A 13,371-nucleotide genomic window follows, 5' to 3' on the forward strand; every position below is an offset into this window, starting at 1 on the left:
GGGGCATAGCGAGCAGATCGAGGGATGTGATCGTTCCCCTCTATTCGACACTGGTGAGGCCTCATCTGGAGTACTGTGTCCAGTTTTGGGCCCCACACTACAAGAAGGATGTGGATAAATTGGAGAGAGTCCAGCGAAGGGCAACAAAAATGATTAGGGGTCTAGAGCACATGACTTATGAAGAGAGGCTGAGGGAGCTGGGATTGTTTAGTCTGCAGAAGAGAAGAATGAGGGGGGATTTGATAGCTGCTTTCAACTACCTGAAAGGGGGTTCCAAAGAGGATGGCTCTAGACTGTTCTCAATGGTAGCAGATGACAGAACGAGGAGTAATGGTCTCAAGTTGCAATGGGGGAGGTTTAGATTGGATATTAGGAAAAACTTTTTCACTAAGAGGGTGGTGAAACACTGGAATGTGTTACCTAGGGAGGTGGTAGAATCTCCTTCCTTAGAGGTTTTTAAGGTCAGGCTTGACAAAGCCCTGGTTGGGATGATTTAACTGGGAATTGGTCCTGCTTCGAGCAGGGGGTTGGACTAGATCATTTATGAAGATATTGAACAAAACCGGCCCCAGGACCGACCCCTGGGGCACTCCACTTGACACCGGCTGCCAACTAGACATGGAGCCATTGATCACTACCCGTTGAGCCCGACAATCTAGCCAGCTTTCTACCCACCTTATAGTGCATTCATCTAGCCCATACTTCCTTAACTTGGTGACAAGAATACTGTGGGAGACCGTGTCAAAAGCTTTGCTAAAGTCAAGAAACAATACATCCACTGCTTTCCCTTCATCCACAGAACCAGTAATCTCATCATAAAAGGCGATTAGATTAGTCAGGCATGACCTTCCCTTGGTGAATCCATGCTGACTGTTCCTGATCACTTTCCTCTCATGTAAGTGCTTCAGGATTGATTCTTTGAGGACCTGCTCCATGATTTTTCCAGGGACTGAGGTGAGGCTGACTGGCCTGTAGTTCCCAGGATCCTCCTTCTTCCCTTTTTTAAAGATTGGCACTACATTAGCCTTTTTCCAGTCATCCGGGACTTCCCCCGTTCGCCACGAGTTTTCAAAGATAATGGCCAAGGGCTCTGCAATCACAGCCGCCAATTCCTTCAGCACTCTCGGATGTAACTCGTCCGGCCCCATGGACTTGTCCACGTCCAGCTTTTCTAAATAGTCCCTAACCACCTCTATCTCCACAGAGGGCTGGCCATCTCTTCCCCATTCTGTGATGCCCAGCGCAGCAGTCTGGGAGCTGACCTTGTTAGTGAAAACAGAGGCAAAAAAAGCATTGAGTACATTAGCTTTTTCCACATCCTCTGTCACTAGGTTGCCTCCCTCATTCAGTAAGGGGCCCACACTTTCCTTGGCTTTCTTCTTGTTGCCAACATACGTGAAGAAACCCTTCTTGTTACTCTTGACATCTCTTGCTAGCTGCAGCTCCAGGTGCGATTTGGCCCTCCTTATATCTTTCCTACATGCCCGAGCAATATTTTTATACTCTTCCCTGGTCATATGTCCAACCTTCCACTTCTTGTAAGCTTCTTTTTTATGTTTAAGATCCGCTAGGATTTCACCATTAAGCCAAGCTGGTCGCTTGCCATGTTTACTATTCTTTCGACTCATCGGGATGGTTTGTCCCTGTAACCTCAACAGGGATTCCTTGAAATACAGCCAGCTCTCCTGGACTCCCTTCCCCTTCATGTTAGTCCCCCAGGGGATCCTGGCCATCTGTTCCCTGAGGGAGTCGAAGTCTGCTTTCCTGAAGTCCAGGGTCCGTATCCTGCTGCTTACCTTTCTTCCCTGCGTCAGGATCCTGAACTCAACCAACTCATGGTCACTGCCTCCCAGATTCCCATCCACTTTTGCTTCCCCCACTAATTCTACCCGGTTTGTGAGCAGCAGGTCAAGAAAAGCGCCCCCCCTAGTTGGCTCCCCTAGCACTTGCGCCAGGAAATTGTCCCCTACGCTTTCCAAAAACTTCCTGGATTGTGTATGCACCGCTGTATTGCTCTCCCAGCAGATATCAGGAAAATTAAAGTCACCCATGAGAATCAGGGCATGCGATCTAGTAGCTTCCGTGAGTTGCCGGAAGAAAGCCGCATCCACCTCATCCCCCTGGTCCGGTGGCCTATAGCAGACTCCCACCACTACATCACTCTTGTTGCACACACTTCTAAACTTAATCCAGAGACACTCAGGTTTTACCACAGTTTCGTACCGGAGCTCTGAGCAGTCATACTGCTCCCTTACATACAGTGCTACTCCCCCACCTTTTCTGCCCTGCCTGTCCTTCCTGAACAGTTTATAACCATCCATGACTGTACTCCAGTCATGTGAGTTATCCCACCAAGTCTCTGTTATTCCAATCACGTCATAGTTCCTTGACATCACCAGGACCTCCAGTTCTCCCTGCTTGTTTCCAAGGCTTTGTGCATTTGTATATAAGCACTTGAGATAACCTGTTGATCGCCCCTCATTCCCAGTATGAGGCAGGAGCCCTCCCCTCACAGACATTCCTGCCTGTACTTCCTCCCGGTATCCCGCTTTCCCACTTACCTCAGGGCTTTGGTCTCCTTCCCCCGGTGAACCTAGTTTAAAGCCCTCCTCACTAGGTTAGCCAGCCTGCTGGCAAAGATGCTCTTCCCTCTCTTCGTAAGATGGAGCCCGTCTCTGCCCAGCACTCCTCCTTCATGGAACACCATCCCATGGTCAAAGAATCCAAAGCCTTCTCTCCGACACCACCTGCGTAGCCATTCGTTGACTTCCACGATTCGACGGTCCCTACCCTGGCCTTTTCCTGGGCCAAAGACTTTCCCTGGCCTTTTCCTGGCTTCAAAGACTGCCAGGGCCCTAACCTGCTTGGGTGCTTATGACAGTCCCACTAGGTGCCTCTCTGTGCCTGGAGGCACCTCAACCCCTGTGTCAGGCGGCCCAGGCCTTATGGGGACAGTTACACAGTAAATCTGGTACTTTGAGCGGCATGGGGCAAGGGTGTCTTGAGGAGAAAACCTTCCCTTCTGCTGACAGAGCAAAGGGTCTGATCCAACCCCTGGCAGCCCCCTGCCCCAGGGGTGAGCGGCTCCTCCCAGCGCCTTCCGGAGCCCTGCAGCCCGGCCTGGCTTGCTGTGCTTCCCTCAGTGCTGTGTGCTGCCCTGCTCCACGCCGGAGGTGGGATGACAGCTGGGTGGTTCTACAGCGAGCCACCTTCTCCCCCTCCCCTCTATGCTGCTGCCCTTCGTGGATTTGTTATTAGACATTTCCTGACCCAGGGTAGCCAAGGGACCCTGCCCCCAAAGCTCCCCAGCTGGGGAGGGGGTGGTTGTTGCTGGGGCCTCCCCAGTTCACTGGACCAGAGTGACCCCAGCTTCTCTAGCACTTTGCACAGAGCAGCCAGTGGGAGCCGGGTTCTGCAGCTTGTTTAGAGCCACACTGGGAGGGAGCACAAATGGCCAGACCCAGAGGACCTGAGCGTGGCCTTCAGCCACCAGCCTTGAGCGGAGGGGGGTTGGGGGGAGGGTGTTGTGGGGAGGGGCAGGTTGAACTGGCCTAGCCCTAGTGCCTCCCTGTGCATTGGGGTTGCACAACTTACCCCAGCTGTTGGGTGGCACAGGGTCCACGCCGCTCCCCTGGCACCAGCCCCAGGCCATAGACTGGTGTGGAGGGGATGCAGCCATGCCCCCTCCTCCTCCTCTGAACCCAGCAGGAGGGCACAGCTCCCCAGACCGTGTGGGGACCAGGGGGCTGCTGTGAGCAGCCCCTGCACAGCCACATGGGGGCGAGCTTCTCCATCACCTGTGGCCATGCAATGCCTGGCTCGGCCAGAGGGAGACCCAGAGAGACAGAGGCACAGGGAGACTAAGAGATGCAACGACCCCAGCCCAATAAGCACATACCTAGGGAATTATACGCACACACCCCCACGTGCTGCCCGCGGCCCTGCCCCACTGGGAAGCACAGGTGCGTGCGAGAGGCCTGGCTCTGCAGGGTTTCTCTAGCTTGGGCTGGCCTGTGCAGTTAGTCTCTCCTTGGTTTGGCTGGGAGTAGTATGTGCAGCCCACTGCACAGGAAGGGGCACGTTGCCCGGCTGCTGCACATGCACCTCTCCGTCTCCGGGCTCCAGCAGGCAGGGGGCGCTCCACAGCAGTGCTTGGGAGCTCCCTCCTGGTGCCGTGGGGTTTGGCAGGGCTGGTGCCTTGGTGCACTGCCGCGCGCAGAGGCTGATTGCAAAGGCAGCTGTTCCAGAAGTTAGCGCTGTAGAGAGGAGGGCTGCTGCCCTAGGGTCCTGTGGGGAGCATGCAAGGAGCATGCAGTTCGTAGGAGAAGTGCAGCTTCTGCTTTTGGGGCAGAAGAGTTTTCCACTGTAATCCCAGCAGTGCCAGGCTGGGCAGCGGCTCACAGGGCCTCTCGGAGCTCAGTTAAGATCCACCCGCAGGCAAAATGGCCCAAGAGCCCAGCAGGAGGGGTTGAGTGTTTTGCTTCTTCAGCTACAAATCTCACTGCTAAGGAGTCTTGAGCATCTACCTTTGCCCTTAGGTAGATCTCAGAGCAATCCCAAGTGTGGGGGATGGAGGAGGGGAAATTTCCCTACAGGTTTCCGTAAAACCTATCCCAGAGAGGCCTCTGCTCTTGTCAGTCATCGTGGGTCGTGTTCGAGTGATCAGCTCTGTGCCGTCACCCACGGAAATAAGCTGCCAAAGCCCCATCAGATGGCCTGTGCTGGGGGGACTTTGCTCGGTTTCTGGAAATGAAGGGAGGGAAGGCAGAGCTGGACTGAGAGCCCTAAAGTGGCCTCTGCACAGAGTGGGCGCAACATGGGGCAGTGCTAATGCAACCCTCCCGATGCTGCCCATCCATGCCATGGGCTGGCAGCCCTGTGGACACGGTGGAATGCATGCTTCATGGCAGCTGTTCCAGGTTTACAGCATCTCCCAGCATGGCCTGAGCCTGCAGCGAGGTGGGCACGCAGACACCTGGCGTCAGGAGCTGCATGTGGCCTGCCACGCTCAGCACTGTCCGCTCCAAGGGGTCAGCAGGCAGAAGGCAGGCTCCCACCGCCATGGAAATCAGGAGCTACAAGGATGCATGGCAGGGGCTCTATGCCGTTCGCTTTTTCAGCCTTTAGGTCACGCTGAGGGACCATATTTTCAAGCTTCCCTTGGCAAGCATGAGGGTTGGAAATGCACTTTCAAGGAGCGGCAGCTGAGATTCGCCCCTGATCTCAGGGCTCCAGGAGCTGGGACTTGAAGTGAAACACCCAGTATATCAAGACTCACACCATCATGACAGGAATTGTCCCCACTGTGATTCACCCCTGAGTTCCTGCATTGACTCATTGCAGGGGCTTAGACCCCTGTGTCTCTGAGCAGTCTGCCCCGCCCCATCCAGCGAGTGGCTGGCACCACGGGTCATTGTCTCTACTGGTGGGGGGGGCAGTTGGGGCAGTGTGGTGGCCTTGGGCTGATGTTGTCCTTTCTGATCTCTGCTGCTCAGCAACAGGGAACGTTCACAGGAGCAATCTGCGGGTCAGACTCTGCTCTGAGTTACACCAGTGTAAATCCGGAGTCAATGCATCCAATGAAGTGAGCTGTAGCTCATGAAAGCTTATGCTCAAATAAATTTGTTAGTCTCTAAGGTGCCACAAGTACTCCTTTTCTTTTTGTGAATAACACGGCTGCTACTCTGAAACCTGTCAGTTACACCAGTGTAAATCCGGAGTCAATCTGGTTCCCCTGGTGTGATGGAAGTCAGACTCTACCCCTCTGCATGGCCTCTGAAGCCACGGTCTCTGCGTGAATGGCAGCAGCCGGGTGGAGGGGCGGGGTTCAGACAGTTACACCAGTGTAAATCCGGAGTCAATCCAGTTCCCCTGGTGTGATGGAAGTCAGACTCTACCCCTCTACATGGCCTCTGAAGCCGCGGTCTCTACGTGAATGGCAGCTGGGTGGGGGGGTTCAGACAGTGTTGGGAAACAAAGTGGTTCGCTCACAGCCCAAGTCTCTTGTTTTCAGCAGAATCCCGATTCCAGCCAAACCCTCCCCGTGACGCTCGTCAGCCAGCTCTGCTATTTATCACGCCCCACTCCCTGGAGAAGGATGGGTCCCCCGTTAGGCTGAGACCCAACTCCATGTGCCCGAGGGGAGCACACAGGGTCTGCAACCCCATTGCTGGGGCAGGCGGGGCAGGGCCCAGTCCTCTGCATGGGCTCCCAAGGGACGCAGTGCCACCCACACTGCAGAGGCATGTTACTCACAAAATAATGCAAGCAGCTCAGTCTGCGGGACCGTTCCCCAGGGGTGAAGCAGCGACGGGCAGCAGCTGGGGCGGAGGGTCAGGAGCAGTGGGGCAGGGACAGCCTTGGGCTTTAGCAGAACTTGTTGAGTGTGTTGGTGTGTGGGCTCCCTACAAACAGCCTCATGCCCTTCTCTTTCCCTTTCAGGAACTCTTGGCTGGAGTCGTGCGGCCCCATTTAGCAGCTGGGCCCCCAGCCATGGACTAGCCCTGGGCAGGCGATTGCTCTCTGAGCACTGGCACAGCTGCAATCCAGAGCTGGTTCCATCCCCAGGTGGCTGCCGTTGTGCTTGGGGCCAGGAGGATGGCTGCCGTGTGACCAGCCCGCACCCTGGCCCAGCTCCCCGCGTGGCGGGCGTGCTACGGCACTGCAATGAATGATGCGTCAACGCTGGATTATGAACTGCTGTCCCCCTCCCTGGTGGAGCCCCCCGCCACCGGCCTGGGCATGGACGCCGAGCAGAAGACGGTCTTTGCCTTCGTCATCTTCCTCCTGGTCTTCTTGGTGATGCTTATGGTGCGCTGCTTCCGCATCCTGCTTGACCCCTACAGCCGCATGCCCGCCTCTTCCTGGACTGACCACAAGGAGGGGCTGGAGCGGGGCCAGTTCGACTACGCGCTGGTGTAGTGGGGCCAGGAGCTCAGTGTGCCGCCCCCATCCCTGCCTTTCTCTGCCCCCACAGGGACACTGCCAGCTGGAAGAGGCCTGGCTGGGTTTGTCTCTTTTCTAGGCACTTCTCCTTTTTTCTCCTCAGGCTGCAGCACCGTGCGCAGCTTGGATATTTGGGGGGATCTGGTGAGGGGGTGTTTGGGGTGGGATGAGCCTGGCGAGCTCTTGATTCAAAACAGGCCCCCCAGACGGCACTCTACCGTGCTTCTCAGTGTTGTGTGCTATGGGGGTGGGCAGGGGCAGAGCCTATTGGGATGGGGTGGGGCTGGGGGTGGGGGGCGCATGCTGCGGGTCAGGTTTCTCAGGGTTTCTGAGCTGGGTGGCTGTGTACCAGACACGGCCTGAGCATGGTGTCTGCCGCCTGCTGCCGTCTCCCAGGACAGGGCTGTGCGGTTCTTCGTCCAGGTGTCCTCATGGCTGAGCCCTGTCTGTCGGGGCGGGGGGTCGTTATAGGCACCTCAAGTGCTGGCTTCTGTGACTTTCCCATTGGTTTCATAGAATCACAGAATATCAGGGTAGGAAGGGACCTCAAGAGGTCACCTAGTCCAGCTCCCTGCTTAAAGCAGGACCCATCTCCAATTTTTGCCCCAGATCCCTAAATGGCCCCCTCAAGGATTGAACTCACAACCCTGGGTTTAGAAGGCCAATGCTTAAACCACTGAGCCATCCCTCCCCCCGAGGGTACCCCGCTCCATGTGAGTTGGACGCTGCCCGTGCCTGCCCCATGCAGCCATGGCCCCACGTACGAGGCACCCCTGCCGCCTGAGTGCCATCAGTGCACAGCTCCCTCCTTGGTGGAGTGCCCCCTATTGGCGTTACACTGTAGCAAACACCACCACCCCCAGCTGGAGAAAATGCCTCTGACCAAAAGTGAAGCCCTGCAGCCGGGGACAGGGCTCCTGCTCCAGCTGCAGGGCACCAGGCAGCCCGGCCCGCTCGCCCTGGGGATGCTGCAGTGACGGGAAGGAACTAACGCACCCCAGTGAGCCATGAGCCTGCTCCCAGCGCCTTTCCCAGGCCTGCCAGTGGCTCGGCACCAGAGGTGCTGGCTCCAGTGGGGTGGAGGACGCTCTCCCCGCCCAAGCGCTCGGTCAGGCGCGGCTGACACCTCCCAGCTGCCCAGGGCACAGGGAGCAGAGCTGACGTGCTGGAGCTTTGTCTCGGACAAGGCCTCACTTCCTGCCTCCTGCCCAGGGCCATGCTAGCCTTCCAGGGCGAGAAAGACTAGCCAGGCTCCCAGTCGGGCTATAGCCTTGGGCTGGCAGGAGGGTTTGGGGTGAGGGTGTACAGCTGAGGGGTGTACCAGGGGAGAGCAGACCCTCCTCCTCCACAGAACTAAAGCTGCACTTCTGCTAACCTGCCCACCTCAGCCTCCTCTCTCTGCTGCTTGTCATGGATACACTGTGTCCGTGAGAACTAGCACATCTGGCCCCATGTGCTGCCACGTCCCCCCACATGAGCCAAAGCTGGCCATAGGCCCCACCACATCCCCCATGAGCCAGAGCCAGCCCCATAACTGCCACAGTCCCTGTGTGAGCCCAGTGGGGTCCTGCAGGGATCGGCTCTTGACCCTCCACTATTTAACATTTTTATCAATGACCTGTAAGAAAACATAAAACCATCCCTGGTAAAGTTTGCAGATGACACAGTCGTTGGGGGAGTGGTGATTAGGACAGGTCACTGGTAGGGCGCGATTTGGCTCTCTTGGTAAGCTGATGTAAGAAGTGTAGGTGTCATATGCCTTGAAAATACGTTGTTCACAGCTCTTGTCCTCTCTCTGCCCTTCTAAGTAACCGCAGCCAATCATCCTGGTGTATCTTCCAAACCCTTAGCTTCCTCTTTGAGCTAAAGGCAATGAGGATCAATAGGGCCTGTCCCAGCAGGTGGGGCATCTTGTCTGGGGAGCACAAATTAAGCTAAAGTTAAACTATACAATTCCCAGGAAAGGAAAACTCTGATGCTTGATAAGGGTCCTCCCAGCTGTTGCTAGTTATTCACACCAAAGAGTCCCTTATTCACTAGTGGTTAAGACTTCCAACTCTCATCATCTAGCTAAAGGGACCCCATACCGGGCAACAGACAAGAATAATTGCCCCCTGTCCTGTGCCCTATTGTCTCATGTCTTCGGGCTGCCCTCCCACCCGGGAACACCCAGGTGCGCCTGCCTCTGTTTCCCCTTTCAGAGTGCTCAGGAACTCCTCTAGAAGCTCTCTTGCCTCAGTCATACCCCTTCTTGGACTGGTTATTACAAAATTACTGTGCCAACAGTCCAAAAGGCAAGTGGAACACATAGTCCATTTATCACCCCAGTGCAGGTAGTCCTTAAAATCCAAACATCATCCACAGACATAATACATCCTGCACTCCGGTGCCTTCTGCCATGCCCTACCAGCTGGAGTTCAACACTCCTGTTCCCAGCAGGACCCCCACAGCATCTCTGCGTCCCTCATTCCCCCGGCCCTGTCACTGTTCCCTGGGCTCCAGCTCTCTGGCGTGGAGATGTCAGTAGGTTAACCCCTCTGCTGCCCTCCGGCCTCCAGCTCTTGGCTCCAGCACTCTGGCTTAGAGCCAGCAGGTACCTCTCTCTGTTATTCTCTGGCCCTGGACCTCTGGCTTGGGGATGTCAGCCAGCAAACCCCTCTTGCTGCTCTCTTGGCATCAGCCTTCCCCCAGGCACCTCCTCCAGTCCTCTGGCCTCTGGCAGCTCTTCCCTGCAGCTCTCTGGACACTCACTCCCAGGCAGCTCTCACCTCCGCTTTCCTGACTCACCAGGTTGCTCTCCCCTTGAGGCTTCAGGTGCCTTCTTGTAATCCCAACTGGAGTGAGCTGACGAATCACAGGTGCACTGGCTCTGCTCCGTCTTGAGGAGCTAGTGTCAGCCTGTGACATTTCTTTGGTATGAACCAAGGACCGGGAGTGAGTATGGAAGGAGTTAAACCAACGAGAAATAACGTGTGAAACCTGACAGTCAAATGGGGCACACTTCTCGTTCCCCCAAGAAATCCAAACTGCTTACCCCTCTCCCCAAACTTGACAGTTGTTTGCCTTATTAATCAGATCTTCATCTTTCTATGTGAATAATCTGTCTTGTTCCTCCAATGTAATGTCTCGTGTCCTATGATAAGCCCTGAAAGATGTGCAGAGTGTTGATATAATCCAAGAATATATGGACCGTGTCCTCTAGATTTAGAAAACTAGAAGGGATTTTGTTTGTTTTCTTTGTTAACTATTGTTGCACTAGAGAACTGAATGCATTGTATGGCATGAGAAGAGACAACAATACTACATAGGACTAGATGGGGCCATTTGGATCATCGAGTATTGCATGGTACAGGCACTGAACCAAGGTATAACTTTGGAATATTAAGAGAAATTGCTTAAAGGAGGGATCCCAATTCAAGTCAGGGTTAATACTGAAATATAATCCACGAAATTAACCAAACCTAAAAAAAACCCCATGACTAAAAGGGACATTGAAGAAATTTGTTATATGCCATCACCATCTACTGGACACTGATGGAAGTAACAAAGAAAGAGCATTGGAAGTTGAGAGTCATTTAGAAAGCATCCAATAGAAACAAGAGGGCAGACACCTTCCAGCTAGCCCTGAAATCAGGGTACATAAACCTGAAGTCATTTGGGACCTCAGAGCTTGCTGAACCCAGTAACCAGCCTCTCCCCCTATCCAGGCTCATGGGACCAAGAAGAATTCGCAGTGTTTGCTGAACCTCCATGTGTGGATGACTCTCCGCATTCAGGGTCACAGGTCTAAGCGGGAGTGACTGAACCCACAAATAAGGTACAGAATCCAGCAGTGTAACTGACTTGTGAACCAGCTGTATGTCAAGGATCCCCCATCCCAGGGTTAACAAGATAAGAAGAAGTGATGAGCGTCCGTTTCAAAGATTATATTTCCCTCTCTGTTCTTTAACTGAAAGTTTGCGTTAGCTCACTGAGTCTACACCCTTTAGTGAGACTTCAAGTAACCAAACTTTGGCTTTTAACTAACTAACACCATATGTATACTCTCCTTATAAGTCCAAGCAGACTGGAATAAGAGTGATTTAAACTGTAACTTTAAGCAATTGCTTTTGATATTTTAAACTTGCCCCTTTCATACCAAACCATTCAAATAGCAGGGACCACATTCTTCAAGGTGCCTTTAAAACAAGTGCATCCTTACTCCTTGGAGAGGTACTAGTAGTGTATTAAACATATTAGAAGTACTAAAGAATTGATGGTTAAGGATCTTAAGAATGGAATAAGAAATCTTGGTGATTTGCATTGTTCCTTGGTATAACTGCTGAGCCTCAACCCTAGTCTATGACAATTGCTTGCAAGATTGTATTTATATGTTCAGTAAATGCCTAAGAACATTGGTTGTGTCTCTACTTGGTTGACGAACTGTTGATTGTATACTTTTGTGTTTCTGGGTGAATTAAATAAACTGTTGATTGGTTAAGAACATCAAGTGATCTTTTGTCACCCTGATTTAAGAAATATTGTCCTAGGTGTAAGTTGACCTGAAAAGAACCTTGCATTTAAATTAGTAAGACAATGTTCCTTGGAATTAATAAAAAGGGTTTATCCTAATTAAATTCCATTTCTGTATTGGCTACAACACATAGAAGTTTAGCAACTCTACTTTGATTTATAGATTACAAGGCAGACGGGCCTATGGTGACCATCTAATCTGACCTCCTGCACAGGCCAGAGATTTCCTAGAGCAGAGCTGTTAGAGAAACAGCCAATCTTGATTTAAAAATGGCCAGTGATGGAGAGCTCACCACGACCCTTGGAAATGGTTCAAATGGTTAATTTCTCTCACCATTACAAATGTGCAGAAGGTCAGACTAAATGTTCACAGTGATCCCTTCTGGCCTTACAATAACATATGAATCTCTGAGGGATCAGCCACCTCCACAAAACAAGCCCATCGTAGGCTGTGTCTCGCCTAAAGAGGAAAGAAGCTGCCATCAAAGAAATCACTACAACCAGGTGAGTGAAATGAGTCCCCCACAACAAAATCACACAATTCATATTATAATTTACACAGGACAGTACGTGTGTAATAGAGGACCTGCTCCATGATTTTTCCAGGGACTGAGGTGAGGCTGACTGGCCTGTAGTTCCCAGGATCCTCCTTCTTCCCTTTTTTAAAGATTGGCACTACATTAGCGTTTTTCCAGTCATCCGGGACTTCCCCCGATCGCCATGAGTTTTCAAAGATAATGGCCAATGGCTCTGCAATCACATCCGCCAATTCCTTTAGCACTCTTGGATGCAGCGCATCCGGCCCCATGGACTTGTGCACGTCCAGCTTTTTTAAATAGTCCCGAACAACTTCTTTCTCCACAGAGGGCTGGTCACCTCCTCCCCATGCTGTGCTGCCCAGTGCAGTAGTCTGGGAGCTGACCTTGTTCATGAAGACAGAGGCAAAAAAAGCATTGAGTACATTTGCTTTTTCCACATCCTCTGTCACGAGTTTGCTTCCCTCGTTCAGTAAGGGGCCCACACTTTCCTTGACTTTCTTCTTGTTGCTAACATACCTGAAGAAACCCTTCTTGTTACTCTTAACATCTCTTGCTAGCTGCAACTCCAGGTGTGATTTGGCCTTCCTGATTTCACTCCTGCATGCCCAAGCAATATTTTTATACATTGCATTCCCTGCTCAGCAATCCTATCTCCGGGCCCAGCCCCCACTGCCTGCTATGCCTCCCTCATGTGTCCCTGCTCTGGCATCTCCCCGGCAGATGGGGTGGGATCTGAGTTACTACAGGGAATTCTTTCCTGGGTATCTGGCTGGTGACTCTTGCCCACATGCTCAGAGTTCAGCTGATCACCATATTTGGGGTCGGTGTTAGGATATAGATATTCAGGCCTGTCTATAAAGGCCTATACTCTAAGAATTTAGGTGTATTCTTATCACTTGGCAATTTCTAGAGGTATAAAAGAAAGAATCAAAATCACTGTCTGCTGGTGTAAAGGCCTTCTCTTACTGTGACAGTCTGAGGCCCTGTTCTTAGGCTAAGGCCTTTGGCTAAGCAGCAGAGGCAGCCATAAGCTGGGAAGCGACCTGACCAGTCTCCTCCTCACATTCCAAACTAGTCACATTGAAATAAGGTGATATTGGGCTGTTAGGATACAATCCTGTCCTGATAATGCCTATCTCCTCCAGAGAAAGGGAAGTGCCTAGAAAATGTAAAAGGAAACTTAGTTTGATAGCATCCTGTCTGGCAAGAACTCACTCATCAATAGCTGGGATGTGAAATCCTCACTTCTGTATTGTTTTGTCATTATAGTTCCCACTTTGCTATTGTTTGTCTGTATAATCTCTGTCTGGTTCTGTGATTGTTCCTGTCTGCTGTATAATTAATTTTGCTGGGTGTAAACTAATTAAGGTGGTGG

The 13,371-nt window shown here is 52.5% G+C and overlaps 1 protein-coding gene across 3 annotated transcripts in view; it reads left to right on the top strand.

The window, feature by feature from the left end:
• The window catches only part of CTXN1 (cortexin 1), a 75,085-nt gene extending 63,661 nt beyond the window's left edge, over window positions 1-11,424 (top strand). For all 3 annotated transcript variants that reach the window (XM_074939495.1, XM_074939496.1, XM_074939497.1), the window contains exons 2-3: window positions 6,442-7,007; window positions 10,653-11,424. In XM_074939495.1, coding sequence (XP_074795596.1) covers window positions 6,667-6,921 — 255 coding nt within the window. In that variant the 5' untranslated portion in view covers window positions 6,442-6,666 and the 3' untranslated portion in view covers window positions 6,922-7,007; window positions 10,653-11,424. The remainder of the gene's footprint in view (window positions 1-6,441; window positions 7,008-10,652) is intronic.
• Window positions 11,425-13,371: the final 1,947 nt, after the last annotated feature.

This window comes from Natator depressus, chromosome 25, assembly GCF_965152275.1.
Source record: "Natator depressus isolate rNatDep1 chromosome 25, rNatDep2.hap1, whole genome shotgun sequence".
Classification (NCBI taxonomy): domain Eukaryota; kingdom Metazoa; phylum Chordata; order Testudines; family Cheloniidae; genus Natator; species Natator depressus.